We start from the raw sequence: 14674 nt of genomic DNA on the forward strand, positions 1-14674 counted from the left end.
TCATGCTGTCCGTCCATGTGTCTGCCGTCCAAACCTCGTGAACAAGCTCTCAAGAAAGCCTCGAGGAAACGTCTTCAGATTTGACACTTTTCCCTTGTTCAGCCGAGTGTGAACTGGTCAGATTTTGGGGTTGAAAGGTGAAGGTCAAAGTGACCACACGTTGTCCCAGCCTCGTGAACATGTGATCTCAGGAACACCGTGAGGGAATGTCTTCAAATTTTGGCACAAACATTTATTTGGACTCAAAAATGAACTGATTAGATTTTGGAGGGAAAGGTGACCGTTACCTCACGTCTGTGCCATTCTTGTGAACGCGATGCAATAACGTGGGAACAAATGGGGAGGTTATGACCATATTTCGGATTCAGTCTGATACTGAATTGGTGACAGTTGTAGCATAATGAAGTATAATTCGGGTTGATGTGTGTGAAACATCCACGTTTTATAATTTGTAGCTTTTTTTGCAGCAACATGCACAATTGAGGCATCGTCTGCTGTCATGGCAACAGCTTAACGATTAGAATCAGCTGAATTGGCCAAATTCCTTCAAAAGTCTTCACTGCATCATGAGTCTGGACAGACATGGATGTACACAAGGTGGTAATTAATGAATTCATGTTATTACATTTGTGTTGAATAAAGTTTTAAAGATTTAATGAAACCCATAAACACTGCGTGAGCCATGATTTAAAGCATTAATGTTATTACAGATATATTAAATTACTAAGACTATACATCTGATAGATAAGCTACACTCAGTTGTCTGTTTGTTGTGCACGCATACCCAAAACTAATAGTGTAATGCAACAAATACAACAACAGACACTCTATTAATTTGTCCACGCTACTCATATCAGTGAAGGGAGCCAATTTGATAAAGTAAGAAAACAAAAGGGGGTTTCCTGTGTGCTCTTAGCTGCATTTTTAACTGCAAATTTTAAGCATTAGACTTCTTTTGAAAGTGTTAACATCAGAAAGTGATGAATTTGAATGTTTCAACTACCAAAGCCTTTTCTTTTCTGCAGCATTCACTTTGTAAAGACAACTAGAGCTAAAAAAAAATTAACTATTTCATCCTTTTAGTGTTCATGATATAATAGTATTCCATTTGGAAATCCACTCCTGCCACACAATCAAGTTTAGATGTTATCTTCACTATTTATTTCAACTTTCTTCATGACCCAGTCATATGTAGTCATGTGGATGTGTTTTGAACACACTGAATTAATTACAATTTTTAGTTTTTACCATCACAACCACGAAGTGCATTTGGTTTTCTTCTATCAGTTTGCTCCGCATGTCCACATCACTGATAGAAGAAAACAAAATGCACTTCGTGGTTGTGATATCAGCTGACGACATGAAACAGTGAACACAAATGCTGATACTGCACAAAAAACATCCGATTGTACAATATGCTGTTTTGCCTTCAACCCGAACACTTGGTCTCAGTCATTACTTTCTGTTGAGGTAAACACTGAATCTTGTTTAGCTAAGTCAAATATATTGCGTTTACCAAAAAAAAGTCATAAAATATCCACCAATTGCTCAGCTTTGGACTGCATTTTTAATTATTAATTTAAAATGATCCTCCTTCTTTGTAAGTGTGCAACCAAGGTTGAGATAAAGGTAGATTAACCTTTCCTTTGTCATTAAAAATGTCATGCCAAATAAAAAAAAGAAAAAAAGAAAAGAAAGCGCATTTGTGTCAAACAGTTGAACGTCATTTCGAGTTTACTGCAGCGTTTCGATACGTCGCACATTAACGATGCACTCATCTGAACTCACAGGAGTTTGAAGTTATCTATGGCAGCAAAACCAGAGCAGACAAGTAGAGATTCTCAAACATGTGTGCTACTTGAGTTCGTGTTCGAGGGTGAGTAGTTTAAGTCTCACTAGAAAAACTGGATAAAACTTCTCCATATAGGTGTTTTTCCATTTTCTGAATTTTCCAGTACGTTATCTTCCATTTATATCCGATCTCAAGCGCAGACATCGACAGGGTTGAAAAAGAATGTCACATTTTAATGAGCTCGAGATAGCAGGTCTGGGATATTTTCTGGGGAGACCGAACATTACAGAGTGCAGTAATATCTCTTTTAATGGCTCCATAAGGGGCAAACAAACATTTCTGACACCCTTGAAAACTACGTCAGCAATTTTATTTTTCTCTGATGCCAGTTAATTGCTTTTGGTATTAATGATTTCATTCTGAGGGAACTGACTGCATCTCTTGCAGGAAGCCTTTATTGAATGTGCGGTAAAACTCAATAACACTGTACGTTTTGCAATCGCTGCTCACAAGTTGTTAACTTATTAGTGACGACAACAGTGTCTGAACATACCTCTGTGCCTCCTGTTGTTTAACACTTTAATACCCCTATGGGCAGAAACCAATAACAGTCATTACTGTGTCTGAGCTCAGCTGAGAGTAACCTCAGGCAGGGCTCAGTGAAACAGACACTCCTGTGAGTTGGTGATTGCACCCCTTCACTGACCATGACTGCCCGGTGCCACTAATGCACAGGGCACTGGGCACCACAAGGCTCACATTACCCCACAAAAACACACGCTATTTTCTGTTTTCACACCCTCACTTTACACTCAAAACACATGCAGACACGCATACAGGCTAATGTGAGCTTGGATCAACATAACACGGTGCAATTTGCAGCAGATGGCGAGGCTGCAAACACGGAAACTGACACGTTTCTGAGTATGAAACTCGTGGTCGAGCCACTAAAGTCGTGTTTTGTTTCGTTTCCTAGGTGTAGTTTTGGGCGTGAAAAAGCTTCAGTGTGACCCAGTTTGGTGGCAGCAGAAGCAGCATGGGGACATTTCTGAGTCCGTTTCTGTTATCTCCTCTCAATCTCTAAACACACTGCAGCACAGCACAGTAGCCAGCAACCTCCAATCTCTGAAATACTATTTTTAGTCCGGTAATAAGGTATCCAATGAGCTTTAAACTTGGTACAGTATAATATATGCCACGTGCAAGTACAGCAGTATGTGGAAAATCTTCTTATATGTATACACAGAATATTTACTCTTTGTAGTGTATCAGTGAAACATTTATCATATTTTTGATCGCAAAAAGATGTTCCAGTGAAGTACTCACATCATTTTAGAAATAATCTGCAAAAGATGATCGATCGCATGTCTTCTTTGGTTTCATCCATTGAAAATGGATCCTGACGTGAGTTCATTATTGTTCAAATGTGTTTTTCAAAAAGTAAACTATATCTTGAGTTGGTTAGTCAGTAAATGGATCAGCGTCTTGCTGAGAAGCTTCTACAGGAGAGCAGACTGACGTTCGTGATCCAGGTTGGACCACTTGGTAAACGTAAATAAACATTCATTGTCTTTTATCTCCATATTTGGTCTCTACCAAACTCCTGAGGAAAATATCCACCACCGTCTCTATGTTCACTTGTAACTCTGTCAGCTGTTTGATGTCTGACAGGTGTGACAGTTTCTTAAACGCCTTCTTTTAGAGCGTCTTAATTGAAAACAGCTGCCTGCTGTGGTAAGTGAATGAAACAACACAACAATGAGCTGAATGACACTAAATGTTGCTGAGCTGAGGAGAACTGCATCGTCGGGGGATAACCATCTATGGCTGCATCACTATGCGTGACATGCTTCATATTAATTATTTGATACTTTGTTTGTATAATAATGAGAAGCATAGCTTTGAAGTGCCAGTCCCAGAATACACGTGGAGGATTATAATGAAAAGTAAAGACGAGCAGCCTGGCTGTACTTCTGCTACACGCCTCATTACACTTTCTCAGACGTTCATCAAGAGCACTTTGAACACTTTTTGGGGCAACCGTTTTGATATTATTGTAGTCATCCGTTTCTATCCTCGATAACTGACAGCTGCAGCAGCTGAGACCAAATAGGGCAAAACCAAATCAGGGCAGATCCCTTGTTGTTATGAGATTCAATCCTCCCTCCTCAGCTTCGTTCCCTCCTCCCCAAAAGCAGTGCTGTAGGGAATGGCTCCCTCTTATCCAAGTGTTTATGAGATGAGACATGGCAGAAATGACCAAGCGGAGTAGCTAGGTCAGCCATGTTTGGAATCTGGGGCCTAAAAAGTATTCTCACGGCTGTGTGACTGAAAATATGGATTAAAACAGGCGATATTGTGTTTGTATGAACAGAATCGGTTACATGTTTTTCGTCCTAGCAAGATGCATGCCCCTTAATTACACCTCCGCAGGTCAATTTCAGTTCATAGGTTATTTACAATCTAAATAAATAGTTTTCCATTTCTCATTGTATAAACATTAATATTTAGTCAAATAGAGCTCCATTGGCTTTGAATCTGCTGAGCAAATTCAATAAAGAATAGATCAATATATGTGAAGTCATGTGCTTGAGAATGTCCAATGTACAATGCTCCTGTATCCCCCCCCCTCACCTCCCCCCACATCTTTCCCCAGTTTTAATAAAAATGAAAATGCTGCTTATGAGTAGTAATTAAATATTTGTAATACAATTATACTCTCAATGAGGCCATCATTTCTTTTATTTTGATGTCATACTCCACTTTGCATCGCGTGATGTTGCTACTTGTACTTGAGTAAACTCGGACGACTTCTTCCTCCACTGTGTCCGATCTGAAGGCTTCGGAGCACAATGAGAGGATCAAATATAGGACACGGGTTGAACAGACCCCGTCCCACTGCGGGGCGCCCTAGCCTCGTCTGATGGGACACGGTGCCTTCTGCCCCGCCAGTCAGTTCTCTAAAGGCCTCCAGCTAAAAATGTATTGGGAGAGATGCGAGCTTCTATTTACAACTGGGGGCTTTTTGGTCTCGAACTTTCCAAATGTGATGATCATGTGAAGGATCGGTTGCCATCATGTGGGGGATTGTGCCACTTTTTGAAAGGGATGTGCCCCATTTTGAAGGAGACCCTCGCTCGAGTGGCGGTCTGATCACTTTTAGAGCATTTCAGCTGAGGAAGGAGCGGGACAAGGTGTGTACTAAAACACACCCTTTAAAGAAGTAACTTATTCCCTGGGGGGGAAAACGTGACAGGAAATGAGCTGAGTGCTGATGAAAACTGCTGACTGATATCAGACCGGTGTTGCTGTGGTCAGACTCTCTCTGGCTTGAGTGGAAGTGGTTGAGTCCATTTAAAATCTGAATGTCCAGATGGGAAACTCGCGGAAGGCGTTTGAGAGTATTATCAGCCATTTTAAAAGCTGGAACCAGTCTACACTTTGAGGAGAAAAAAAGAAAAAAAAAGCAAGCATAGAATTGATTTATTAAGCCACGGCAAAGATGCTGCTGTGAAACCATTGTGTCAGTCACTGAGGTTGTGTTGCATAAAGCACGTCACGCAACTACACTATCACAGATGGCCTCATTTTAACAATGAAAGGGAGATTACCCAGAGGTATAGATTGCACACATTATAATTATCACACTGCTCATATACACGAGGAGAAGAGTAGGACCTGATCGTGAGATGTGAGATGAGGTTTACTGCCTCCCGGAGGAATCAGTTGTCAGATTTTGCGCGGTGAAAGACACGCGCAGGGCGATAGCAAGACGAGGCCATCGGCCAAAATCCCCAGCGGGCAGACGAGTGCCAATAGCACACATCAGTGCCGGTGTTGGGGACGCCTCGTCGAGTGTGAAAAGGAGAGCATCACGGGCACAGTGTTCATGCTTGGCGGTGAAATTTCAGCAGCTTGACAATCCAAGGCAGGAGGTAAAATGCAGGATTGCGGTCTGAGGCGCATTGCAGCTTCACAATGTGCGCGAGAGTGCATGAAGGCGTCACGACAATGTGTTTCCATCCAGGAGAACGGACACGCTGAAAGTTAGCTCGTCAAACAATAACGACAATAAGTTCAGCAAGGGTTTGCACATTAAAGTGCTTTTAGCCTTTTCAAGACGGGAGAAACCCAATATCACTCTGTGAGGAATGTTTACACTTCACAAACACAATGCGGTCTTGTCTTTCTGTGTCAGCTCGTGTCAAGCGGCACCAGATGCAACCTCTGGTAGTTTTGGTAAACACTGAGATATTGCACATTAATCTAGACCCACTTGGCAAGCTACAGTGCTTTTGTGCTGGCACCAGAATTCAAGCCGTGTTAGGTCCAAACGCGAAGTGAATTACTGCCGCGGAGCGATTACATACAAAGTCAATGCAAAGAGGCGGATGTGGACCATCTGACATGAACGTCACTTGTCAATCAGGTACCTTTCAGGTTTTTCACCACTCGTGACTGTGGTCACCCCACCCCACCCCACCCACATCCCACCTCACCCCACCCCACCCACATCCCACACAAACCCCACCTCACCCTTCTCCACCCACATACCCAAATCCCACCCTACTCACACACACACACACAACGCATCCACCCACATCAAATTAAGTCTCCACAAAATCTTCAGTGACATTAAACCCCTTTGGTAAATTCCTGATTCATTTAATGTGGAGGTCACAGTTGTGGTACTGGTGACGACATCTAAGCCATTAGAGTGTAAATGCCCTACAGTTACACCTTTTGAGTATCTAGGTATTCTCCGGGAGTCACAGAACTTGCCTTTGAGTTACTTTAACTGCTTTAGTCCTGGTCTGTCCACTAAGGGGTGCTGCTGGGTGAAGAGAATGTACACACTGAGGACAGTTTGTGAAGTGTGGAGATTCACTCATTCATGAAAACTGTTATATATAAAGCACTGGAGACCAGACTTACAGATCATGAATATAGGATTGTGTGATCTAATTATAATTTCTCTGCATTTCACGATAACTTAGTCCAAACAAACCTTTTTCTTGAAAGGCTTAAAAAAAATTTTTTAAATTAAATCCAGGAATAGGCAAAATATGATCATTTTTCACCATCAAAAGTCAAACTGAAAGCAAACATAAGTCAACCCTGTAGGATATTGAGTAAAAAGGCTTTCTGGTGCAAAATTATTTGTTATATTTAAAATATTTTTCACAAGCTCCCTCTCCCTCCTCAAAGTAGGCTGATCTTACACAGGTATAAGTGTAACCCACAAGGGGTTAACAGAAGACTCAATATGCTGTGGACCAGTGTCTAGATTCCTAAAGGAGAGGTTGTAAGGCGATAACAGACACAATAATAAACTGGAGCCATAGGGTTAAGTTCAACTGCAATTTGTAATAACTTTAACAAACAATAAAACATTAAACTATTTACACTCACATTTTAGTTTCAACATATGCAATACTTAGTGCATTTAAAGTAACAATAACTGCTTAGCAGCTCGAAAACATAACACTCATGAACTTGTTATCAATATCACAGGTGATGAAAGATGAAAGTTTAAATGCACACGTTCAGTAGTTTTAAACAGATATTACATTTTATCATGAGCACGAGGGTTGCATAACAGTACGGTGTGGCTGCAATATAAATAGTGCAACACGAATTTAAATACAAACTTATAATACCTAAAGACAATTGAGCTATGAATCATACTTTTTCCCACCGGGTTATCAATGCAGAACGAATGAAATTCAGGTTTTCTTACTATTAGTAGGGTATCCGTCTATTTTACACATGATCTATAAAGCTCTGTAAAGCTTTATAAATGTATGTAAAAAATTTTAACGATACAAAAACTCATTAGAGCTATACATCTTTTATTTAAAAAAAACAAAAAAAAAAAAACGTTTTAACGTGTTGTGATCACTTGTATCTGTGCTTCAACACGTCCCACTTCAATGGGGAAGCCCACGCCTTTTTCATGAACTGTAAATTCTTCGCTGATGCGTCTTTACGCACAGCGACAAGATGAGCTGCGGGTCGTCTCGGTGCGCTCTGCGCTGCCTCGTGCTGCTTTTGAACTGTTGGAGCAGAGTGTCGACCTTCGACTTGACACTTCTTCACACCAACGACAACCATGCACGCATCGAGGAGACCAGCGAGGACTCGGGGAAGTGTCCAGAAAGAGGCCCCTGCTTCGCTGGGGTTGCCAGAAGGTTCACCAAAGTGTCGGAGATCCGGAAAAAGGAGAGGAACGTGTTGTTTCTGGATGCTGGAGACCAGTTTCAAGGAACTGTCTGGTTCAACTACTATAAAGGCGCAGAAGCAGCATACTTCATGAACAAACTTGGTTATGATGTCATGGTAAGTGGCCTTCTATTTTTCTTATTTTTATTTTTAAACGTGCAACCACACAGTGGAGTTTGCAGGGTTTTGCACTCTTAATAAAAGTTTCTGTAACTGCAGAATTGCAGATTCAGTTTTATTTTTTTATTTGATTAAATGACAATCCATGAGTTGATTAAATATATATATATATTTTTTTTTTATGGCGTCATATAGGCTTTGGGAAACCACGAATTTGACAACGGAGTGGAGGGTCTGATCAAGCCCTTCCTGCAGAGTGTAAATTGCTCTGTGGTGAGTGCCAACATTAAACCTGATCACACTCTGAATGCAAGCCTCAGCCGCTATTACCACCCATACACAGTCATCAATGTGGGCTCAGAGAAAGTGGCTGTGGTCGGATACACCACTGTAGAGACACCTTTCTTATCCATGCCAGGTAAACACACAACCGTTTTTGATTGATGAAGCTTTTAAATGTCCCTATTTGTTGCACTTTTTATTTTATCAATTTACTTTTATTGTTGCTTCTTTAGTCCAGTACATGAATGAACTCTTACATTATCACAGTGAAGAAGCTATTACTCTGAGTTTGTCCCACGGTGGATACGGCTTCTCTTCTTGTTTCCGTTTTCAGATTCACGGAGGTTTTCTTTACTTGTCAGCTGCTGTAGGGCTACTTATCGATTTCATTCACACCTTCATGTTATTGTTTTCCAGTTTTATCCACCAGTTGAGAGCATGAGTGCTGCATGTGTGGGACCATGCAAAATAAGCTATCTCTTCTCTCCTCTGTGTTAGGCCAACATCTAAAGTTTGAGGATGAGGTGGAAGCACTTCAGGTTCAGGTCAATAAGCTGGAAACTCTGGGCTTTAATAAGATCATCGCACTTGGACACTCTGGCTTTGACATGGATAAAGACATCGCCAAGCGTGTGAGAGGAGTTGATGTTGTTGTTGGAGGACACACCAACACGTTTCTCTACACTGGTATTTTCATCCTACTTCATCCCCTATGGTCGTCTGTTCAAGTGGCTTAGGTTTACGCAAATGTTTTGTTTTGTCGTTTCGCTTGAGTCAAGACATGTGAACTGTCCTTCATATGCACAACAAGTCAGTTGAAAGCTTTTGCAGGTTTCTATGTTTATCATGACAGGAAGTGAGCAGTGTTATAGCTGCATAAACCACAACGTCCTCTTTCTCTGCAGGAGAACCCCCCTCCACTGAAGTACCGGCAGGTCTGTATCCTTTTATGGTAAGGTCTGATGATGGGAGAAATGTGCCAGTGGTCCAGGCCTTTGCCTTTGGGAAATATCTTGGATACCTAAAAGTTACCTTTGATGAAGCTGGAAAGGTCATAAAAGCTGTTGGAAACCCCATCCTAATGGACAGCAGCATACCTCAAGGTAAAAAAAAAAAAAAAACAGCCTGTACTTTATTAATATCACGTGTCCCATGCCAGACTTTTCAAGAGCTGTCACTAAATCTTTTAATCACAAGCTTTACTTTTATCTAACTCTCTCAGACCCAGATATCCTTGCCGACATTGCGAAGTGGAAGAAAGACTTGACTCACTACTCCTCGCAGTATGTTGGGCAAACCTTAGTCTACCTCAATGGGACATTTGAGGAGTGTCGATTTCGGGAGTGTAACCTTGGAAACCTAATCTGTGATGCTATGGTAATAATTACAACTTTCACTTCATTCTTTCAGCTATACATTTACAGTATATTCAGGTGCACGTGGCTCTTCGTTTACGACAGAAGAAAAAAATAAATAAATCCCATACACTGGCTGTAAACCCATGTCATGCCTGTGCATGTTCAGTGTTTGTCATCAGTGGGAATGTGGGAACATTAGTAGCTGCAGGGTTTGAAGGAGGTTGACGTAAACCTCCATTTAGCAGATCATTGTAGGCAGAGCAGAGATGATAAAAAAAAAAAGGTCACAAACACAAGAGAGGGACTCTTTACAAAATGTAGATTTTCACTGCCACAATATTTCCTTTTTGCATCAACAGATTTATCACAATATAAAGTATTCAAGCGACCTGCTGTGGAATCATGTGGGCATTTGTATGCTGAATAGTGGAGCCATACGGTCAGCGATAGACGAGCGCTACAAAAATGGTACATCTTGGTTTTTCTATGGAATTTCTGAGTGCTTTATTTCAGTAGCCACAAATTTTCACTTGCTGCAAGCGTACCTTTATAACCTACTGGATTTACCTTTATTTTTAAGGTTCTATAACAATGGACGAGATCCTCACTGTCTTACCCTTTGGAGGGACCTTTGACTTGGTACAGATAAAAGGATCAACAGTGAAAAAGGCATTTGAACACGCCGTTCACAAATATGGAAGCATGTCTGGAGAATTTCTTCAAGTCTCAGGTTTGTTCTCAGGCTCCTGTCCACCAACACTTTTATAATCCACAGTCAAACAAATATTCACCGTTTCTGTGACTGCTTCGGTTTTGTATTGAAAAACTTTTTTGGGAAGGAAATATGCTCATTTACTTCCTTGCAGAGAGTCAGAGCTGGCACTGCAAACGCCATTGTTCACCTGCTCGCTTGCTTAGGTGTGTACCCCGAGGTATATTAACTTAGCTATATCCACTAGGGGACAGATTACAGCCTAGTCTGGTTGCTGTCTCCAGCTTCATGTTGAACTGTAAATGTCGTTGATCTTGAATTATTCCTCGTGGGTGTTTTACTTGTTAATAAAGTTCACAGGATGCATAAAACACGTCGCTCCCTTAAGTAAATAGCGTCATTCTCTGAGGCATTTCCAGGTATTCAAGTGGAGTACGACCTCTCCAAGCCAGCGAACCAGCGTGTGGTGTCGGTGTCAATGCTCTGCATCGAGTGCCGCGTGCCCAAGTATGAACCGTTGGACCCACAGAAGACGTACACCGTGGCCATGCCTTCATACATGGTGGGTGGAGGTGATAACTTTATCATGGTCAAGGAAGAGCTACTGAAGCATAACACAGGTGGGCAGACACGTTATTAAATGTTTCAATATGATAAATGTGTTTAATTTGGTATGTCAAGGCAGAAATAGTTGGTTTTATTTATTTGAAGGTTTCAGTGCTTGATGCTTAAAAATATGCACGAGCAAAGCAACGGCAGCATTTAACGACCAATATTTACGATTAGAGAACTACAGAAACTTGGCAGACTGTTAAAAAGCTTGCTCCTGGTCTTTAATGTCTCGGAGTACTTCCTCCCAAGCCTTTCCTTCCTTGTGGAATCCAGCCTAAGTAAGCCCTGAGGCTTTAACGTCTTTTTAATAACAAATAATTAGAGGGGGCTGGACAGGGCTTTTCCATAACATTTAGTCATTTATCTGCACTGGCAACATTTTTAGGTAGGTAGGTAGGTAGGTATTTACTTTATTAATCCCCGAGGGGAAATTTTTTAATTAAACCTCTCCACAAGAATGTTTGGAGGACAGAGTCAAATTCAAACATGAGTGCATGTAATAGATGATCGTGAGTCATTTTAAGGGAGGAAACTTCAAAAATATTCCCGGCCTCTTTCAGTTCCATCGACAGCTTGACAAATGGAAAAACAGACTAGCATATGGTACGCCAGCTTTATTTGCGCACCGACCTTACAGCTTTAAGACAGCCAGCTGGTTTTCTGAATTAAATTTCTGTGTGTACTGTTTAACTTGGCAGAACATGTCATATTCAGATATCAAAACTGTAGAAAAGATGAAAGAAAGACAGGATGTCAGCTGGGGAGGAGCACCAAGCTTCAAATGTTGTAAACAAAGAATTTCCTTTCCAAGTATTGTGCCATGGCTGGATGTCAGTCACTCAGACGGTTTACCACTTTACTCAAAAGTACAATATAAAAACTACGATATAAACCGGTGACATTTTGTACAGAAATTCAGGGTCCCAAGATTAACCCTAATGATTTTGATCATCCTATAATGGTCACATTTGTGGATTGATGTGAAATGTCTCAACAACTATTGAATGGATTTCCATATAATCCATCTGGAACACACATTAATGTCAGTTTCACTTGGCGTCAGTGCTCATGTGCAAATGTTAACACCCTAAACTGAAGTGGAGAACTTGATTAACCTGCTAAGCACGAGCACATTAGAGTTGTCATTGTGAGCGTGTCACAACACTAATGTTAGCATTTAGCTCAAGTACAGTATCACAGAACTACTAGTGTACTTTCTCTTTTTTTTATGTTCTTTCTGTGCAATTACAAGTAATATAATAACTTCCCCTTATTTATCTGTACATTTTAAATCCTGTCTTTTATTTTTTTACTCAGTCAATGTCAATGCAAGGATTTGAGACTGACTGCAACTTTTCTATAAGCAAGGAGTTGCTGGCTGTCCCAGCAACACATCCATTTCGCCAGCTAAATAATGTATCTTTTTTTAAACCCTCAGTTTGCTCTGGGAACGTTGAATCTAAAGCAGATTCATACTCTTATTATGCTGTTTATAATTATTGCAAGCGGAGTTTAAAGCACTAAAGTTACCAAGGTTATGTACTTTTAAGAGCGTAAAGATGCTTGGGTGGGGAAATAGGATGATGGCCATAGAAATGGTGTCAAAATAACCGCTTACCCCAAACATTACAAGTCAAAGGAATGAGCTGGTACTTATTAACCACAAAGGGGAAAAATAAGTTTTTCAAGGGATTCAACATCCCAACTGACAGGAAAAAAATATAAATGGGGAAGAAAATATTGGAGAGGTCTGCTAGCGCTAGGTCACTACACCAGGGCTTCAGTAAATGTACCACACAACCTTGAACAGGAGGACTTCTGTGTGAATCGTCTTCAAATAAGACTGCGGCTACAATCTCAGTTTTCTGAGGACACGATACGTCAATCAGTCTGTTCACTGCCAGACTTCTTGCACAACTTCCATGGTACATTCTGGCGTGAGCCACCTTGTTCTGCAATTTACTGCCAACATATATGGAGTAATCAGACAACACAAAACACCTGTGCCAATTACTTCCTTCCCTGGCAACGTTCCCAAAACCACTCCCACCATCTCTCCCTCATACAGCTGACACAAAACCAAGCCCCCCCCACCAAAAGAAAAAGTATATTTAGTCGTTGTTTTTTTTTTTCCTTTTATCTCTTGCAGGCGACATGGACATTTCAGTTTTTTCCAAATACATCTCGGATATGAAGCGCGTGTACCCCTCAGTGGAAGGTCGCATCACCTTCAGGAACTCTGCTGTCTTTACAGCCCACAGCCTTGGCTTGTTGCTGCTCAGTCTCTGTCTGTCCCTGACCCCCTGATTGGCTTGTACACTCTGGGAAACTGTGATAAACTGAAGGGTTTGGAAACTCCTTCAGGACTTGCTTAACTGCCTTTCCATCTCACTGCCTTCAAGGAAAGCTAGAAGACAACAAGACTGCAGGTTCAGCCTAAGTACTCTGGAAGGTCCCTGAAGACCATTTTGTTTAACACACAAATGTGCAAGATGAACAATTTAGATATAAAAGAGTGAGGACGCACTGAATATTACCAAATAAGGGTGACTTAAAAGTGCATGCAAGTCATTTTTACTGACATTTCAACAAATGTGAATGTGGCTTTTTTTCATGAATTTATAATACAATGAATGTCTAAAATCCAAGATGGTGCATGACAATGACTTAATAAGGTATAAAAGAGTTTTAATGACTGTAAGCTAACTGGCCAAAGTTCTTGGTACGATAATAAACAAGGGGATGGCTGTCAGCAGCTATAAATCTAACTTTTTTTTACAGTCTGATAATGGATGGAAACAAGCCAAAGCTTCAAGTATTAATCTACTGGATTCTGTCTTTGATTACCCTTTTATCTCAAACTGTTTTCCATACATCACTTTGGTCCAGTTTATTGTTCCAGTTTTTCTTGTAAATAACAGAGCACCTCGACTGCTCCTCAGACCTCATCTTTATAAAGAAGGATGTGTTACAGATACAAATACTGTAGATATGATCTGTTAATGGGTTTTTGAGGTTTTTTTGGAGTGTCTGCCAGAATGCAGAAATGGCATATTTGTCCACACACTGATGTATTTATTAACCAGAAGTCATAATCATGAAGTCCTTTTGTCAGACTGTTAAAATAAAATAGAAAAAAGAAAAGCATCTTTGGTATTTGTTGTTTTTACTTGTTAAAAAATAAAATGGCATTGTGACAATGCATCAAAATGAAATTAATTTTGAGTGACCTTTTCTGCATACAACCAATAGGCCTTCAGTTAATGATTATTCCCATCATTTCAGCAGGCAAGTGGTTGTAAATAAAACAAAGTATAGTATTATGCATTTGATTGTTTTGATTAATCTTCGAGTTTAATTGATCACTTTGGAATTTCACTTTATCAACTGAGCTGATATTGGCATCTTCAGTTCAATTCTGCTGTCACACATCCCTTTTTAATTAATATGTAAAGATAAAACAGATCAAACTAATTTCCATCCTTGAGAGTAACCACCAAATGTTTGGTATGTTTGCCAGACTAACAACTAGTTAAGTTAGTATAAGGGGAGAATTATACCGTTGTAGGAAGTTGT

The 14674-nt window shown here is 40.5% G+C and overlaps 1 protein-coding gene across 1 annotated transcript; it reads left to right on the plus strand.

The window, feature by feature from the left end:
- The first annotated feature begins 7795 nt into the window (after positions 1 to 7795).
- LOC138200276 (snake venom 5'-nucleotidase-like) lies at positions 7796 to 14282 on the plus strand. The gene is made up of 9 exons (XM_069152856.1): positions 7796 to 8131; positions 8330 to 8552; positions 8915 to 9103; positions 9322 to 9519; positions 9639 to 9793; positions 10134 to 10242; positions 10355 to 10504; positions 10906 to 11106; positions 13248 to 14282. Exons 1-9 carry the CDS (start codon positions 7796 to 7798, stop codon positions 13403 to 13405), a joined length of 1719 nt encoding a protein of 572 aa, XP_069008957.1. The 3' UTR covers positions 13406 to 14282.
- Positions 14283 to 14674: the final 392 nt, after the last annotated feature.

This window comes from Embiotoca jacksoni, unplaced genomic scaffold, assembly GCF_022577435.1.
Source record: "Embiotoca jacksoni isolate LCO1_2020_lvr unplaced genomic scaffold, fEmbJac1.0.p SCAF_18, whole genome shotgun sequence".
NCBI classification, from domain to species: Eukaryota; Metazoa; Chordata; class Actinopteri; family Embiotocidae; genus Embiotoca; species Embiotoca jacksoni.

Coding starts and splice junctions, on each gene's coding strand:
- LOC138200276 (XM_069152856.1), top strand. CDS start 7,796: ATGAGCTGCGGGTCGTCTCGGTGCGCTCTGCGCTGCCTCGTGCTGCTT. Junction 8,553..8,914: donor ACCTTTCTTATCCATGCCAG/GTAAACACACAA, acceptor CCTCTGTGTTAG/GCCAACATCTAAAGTTTGAG. Junction 9,104..9,321: donor CAACACGTTTCTCTACACTG/GTATTTTCATCC, acceptor CTTTCTCTGCAG/GAGAACCCCCCTCCACTGAA.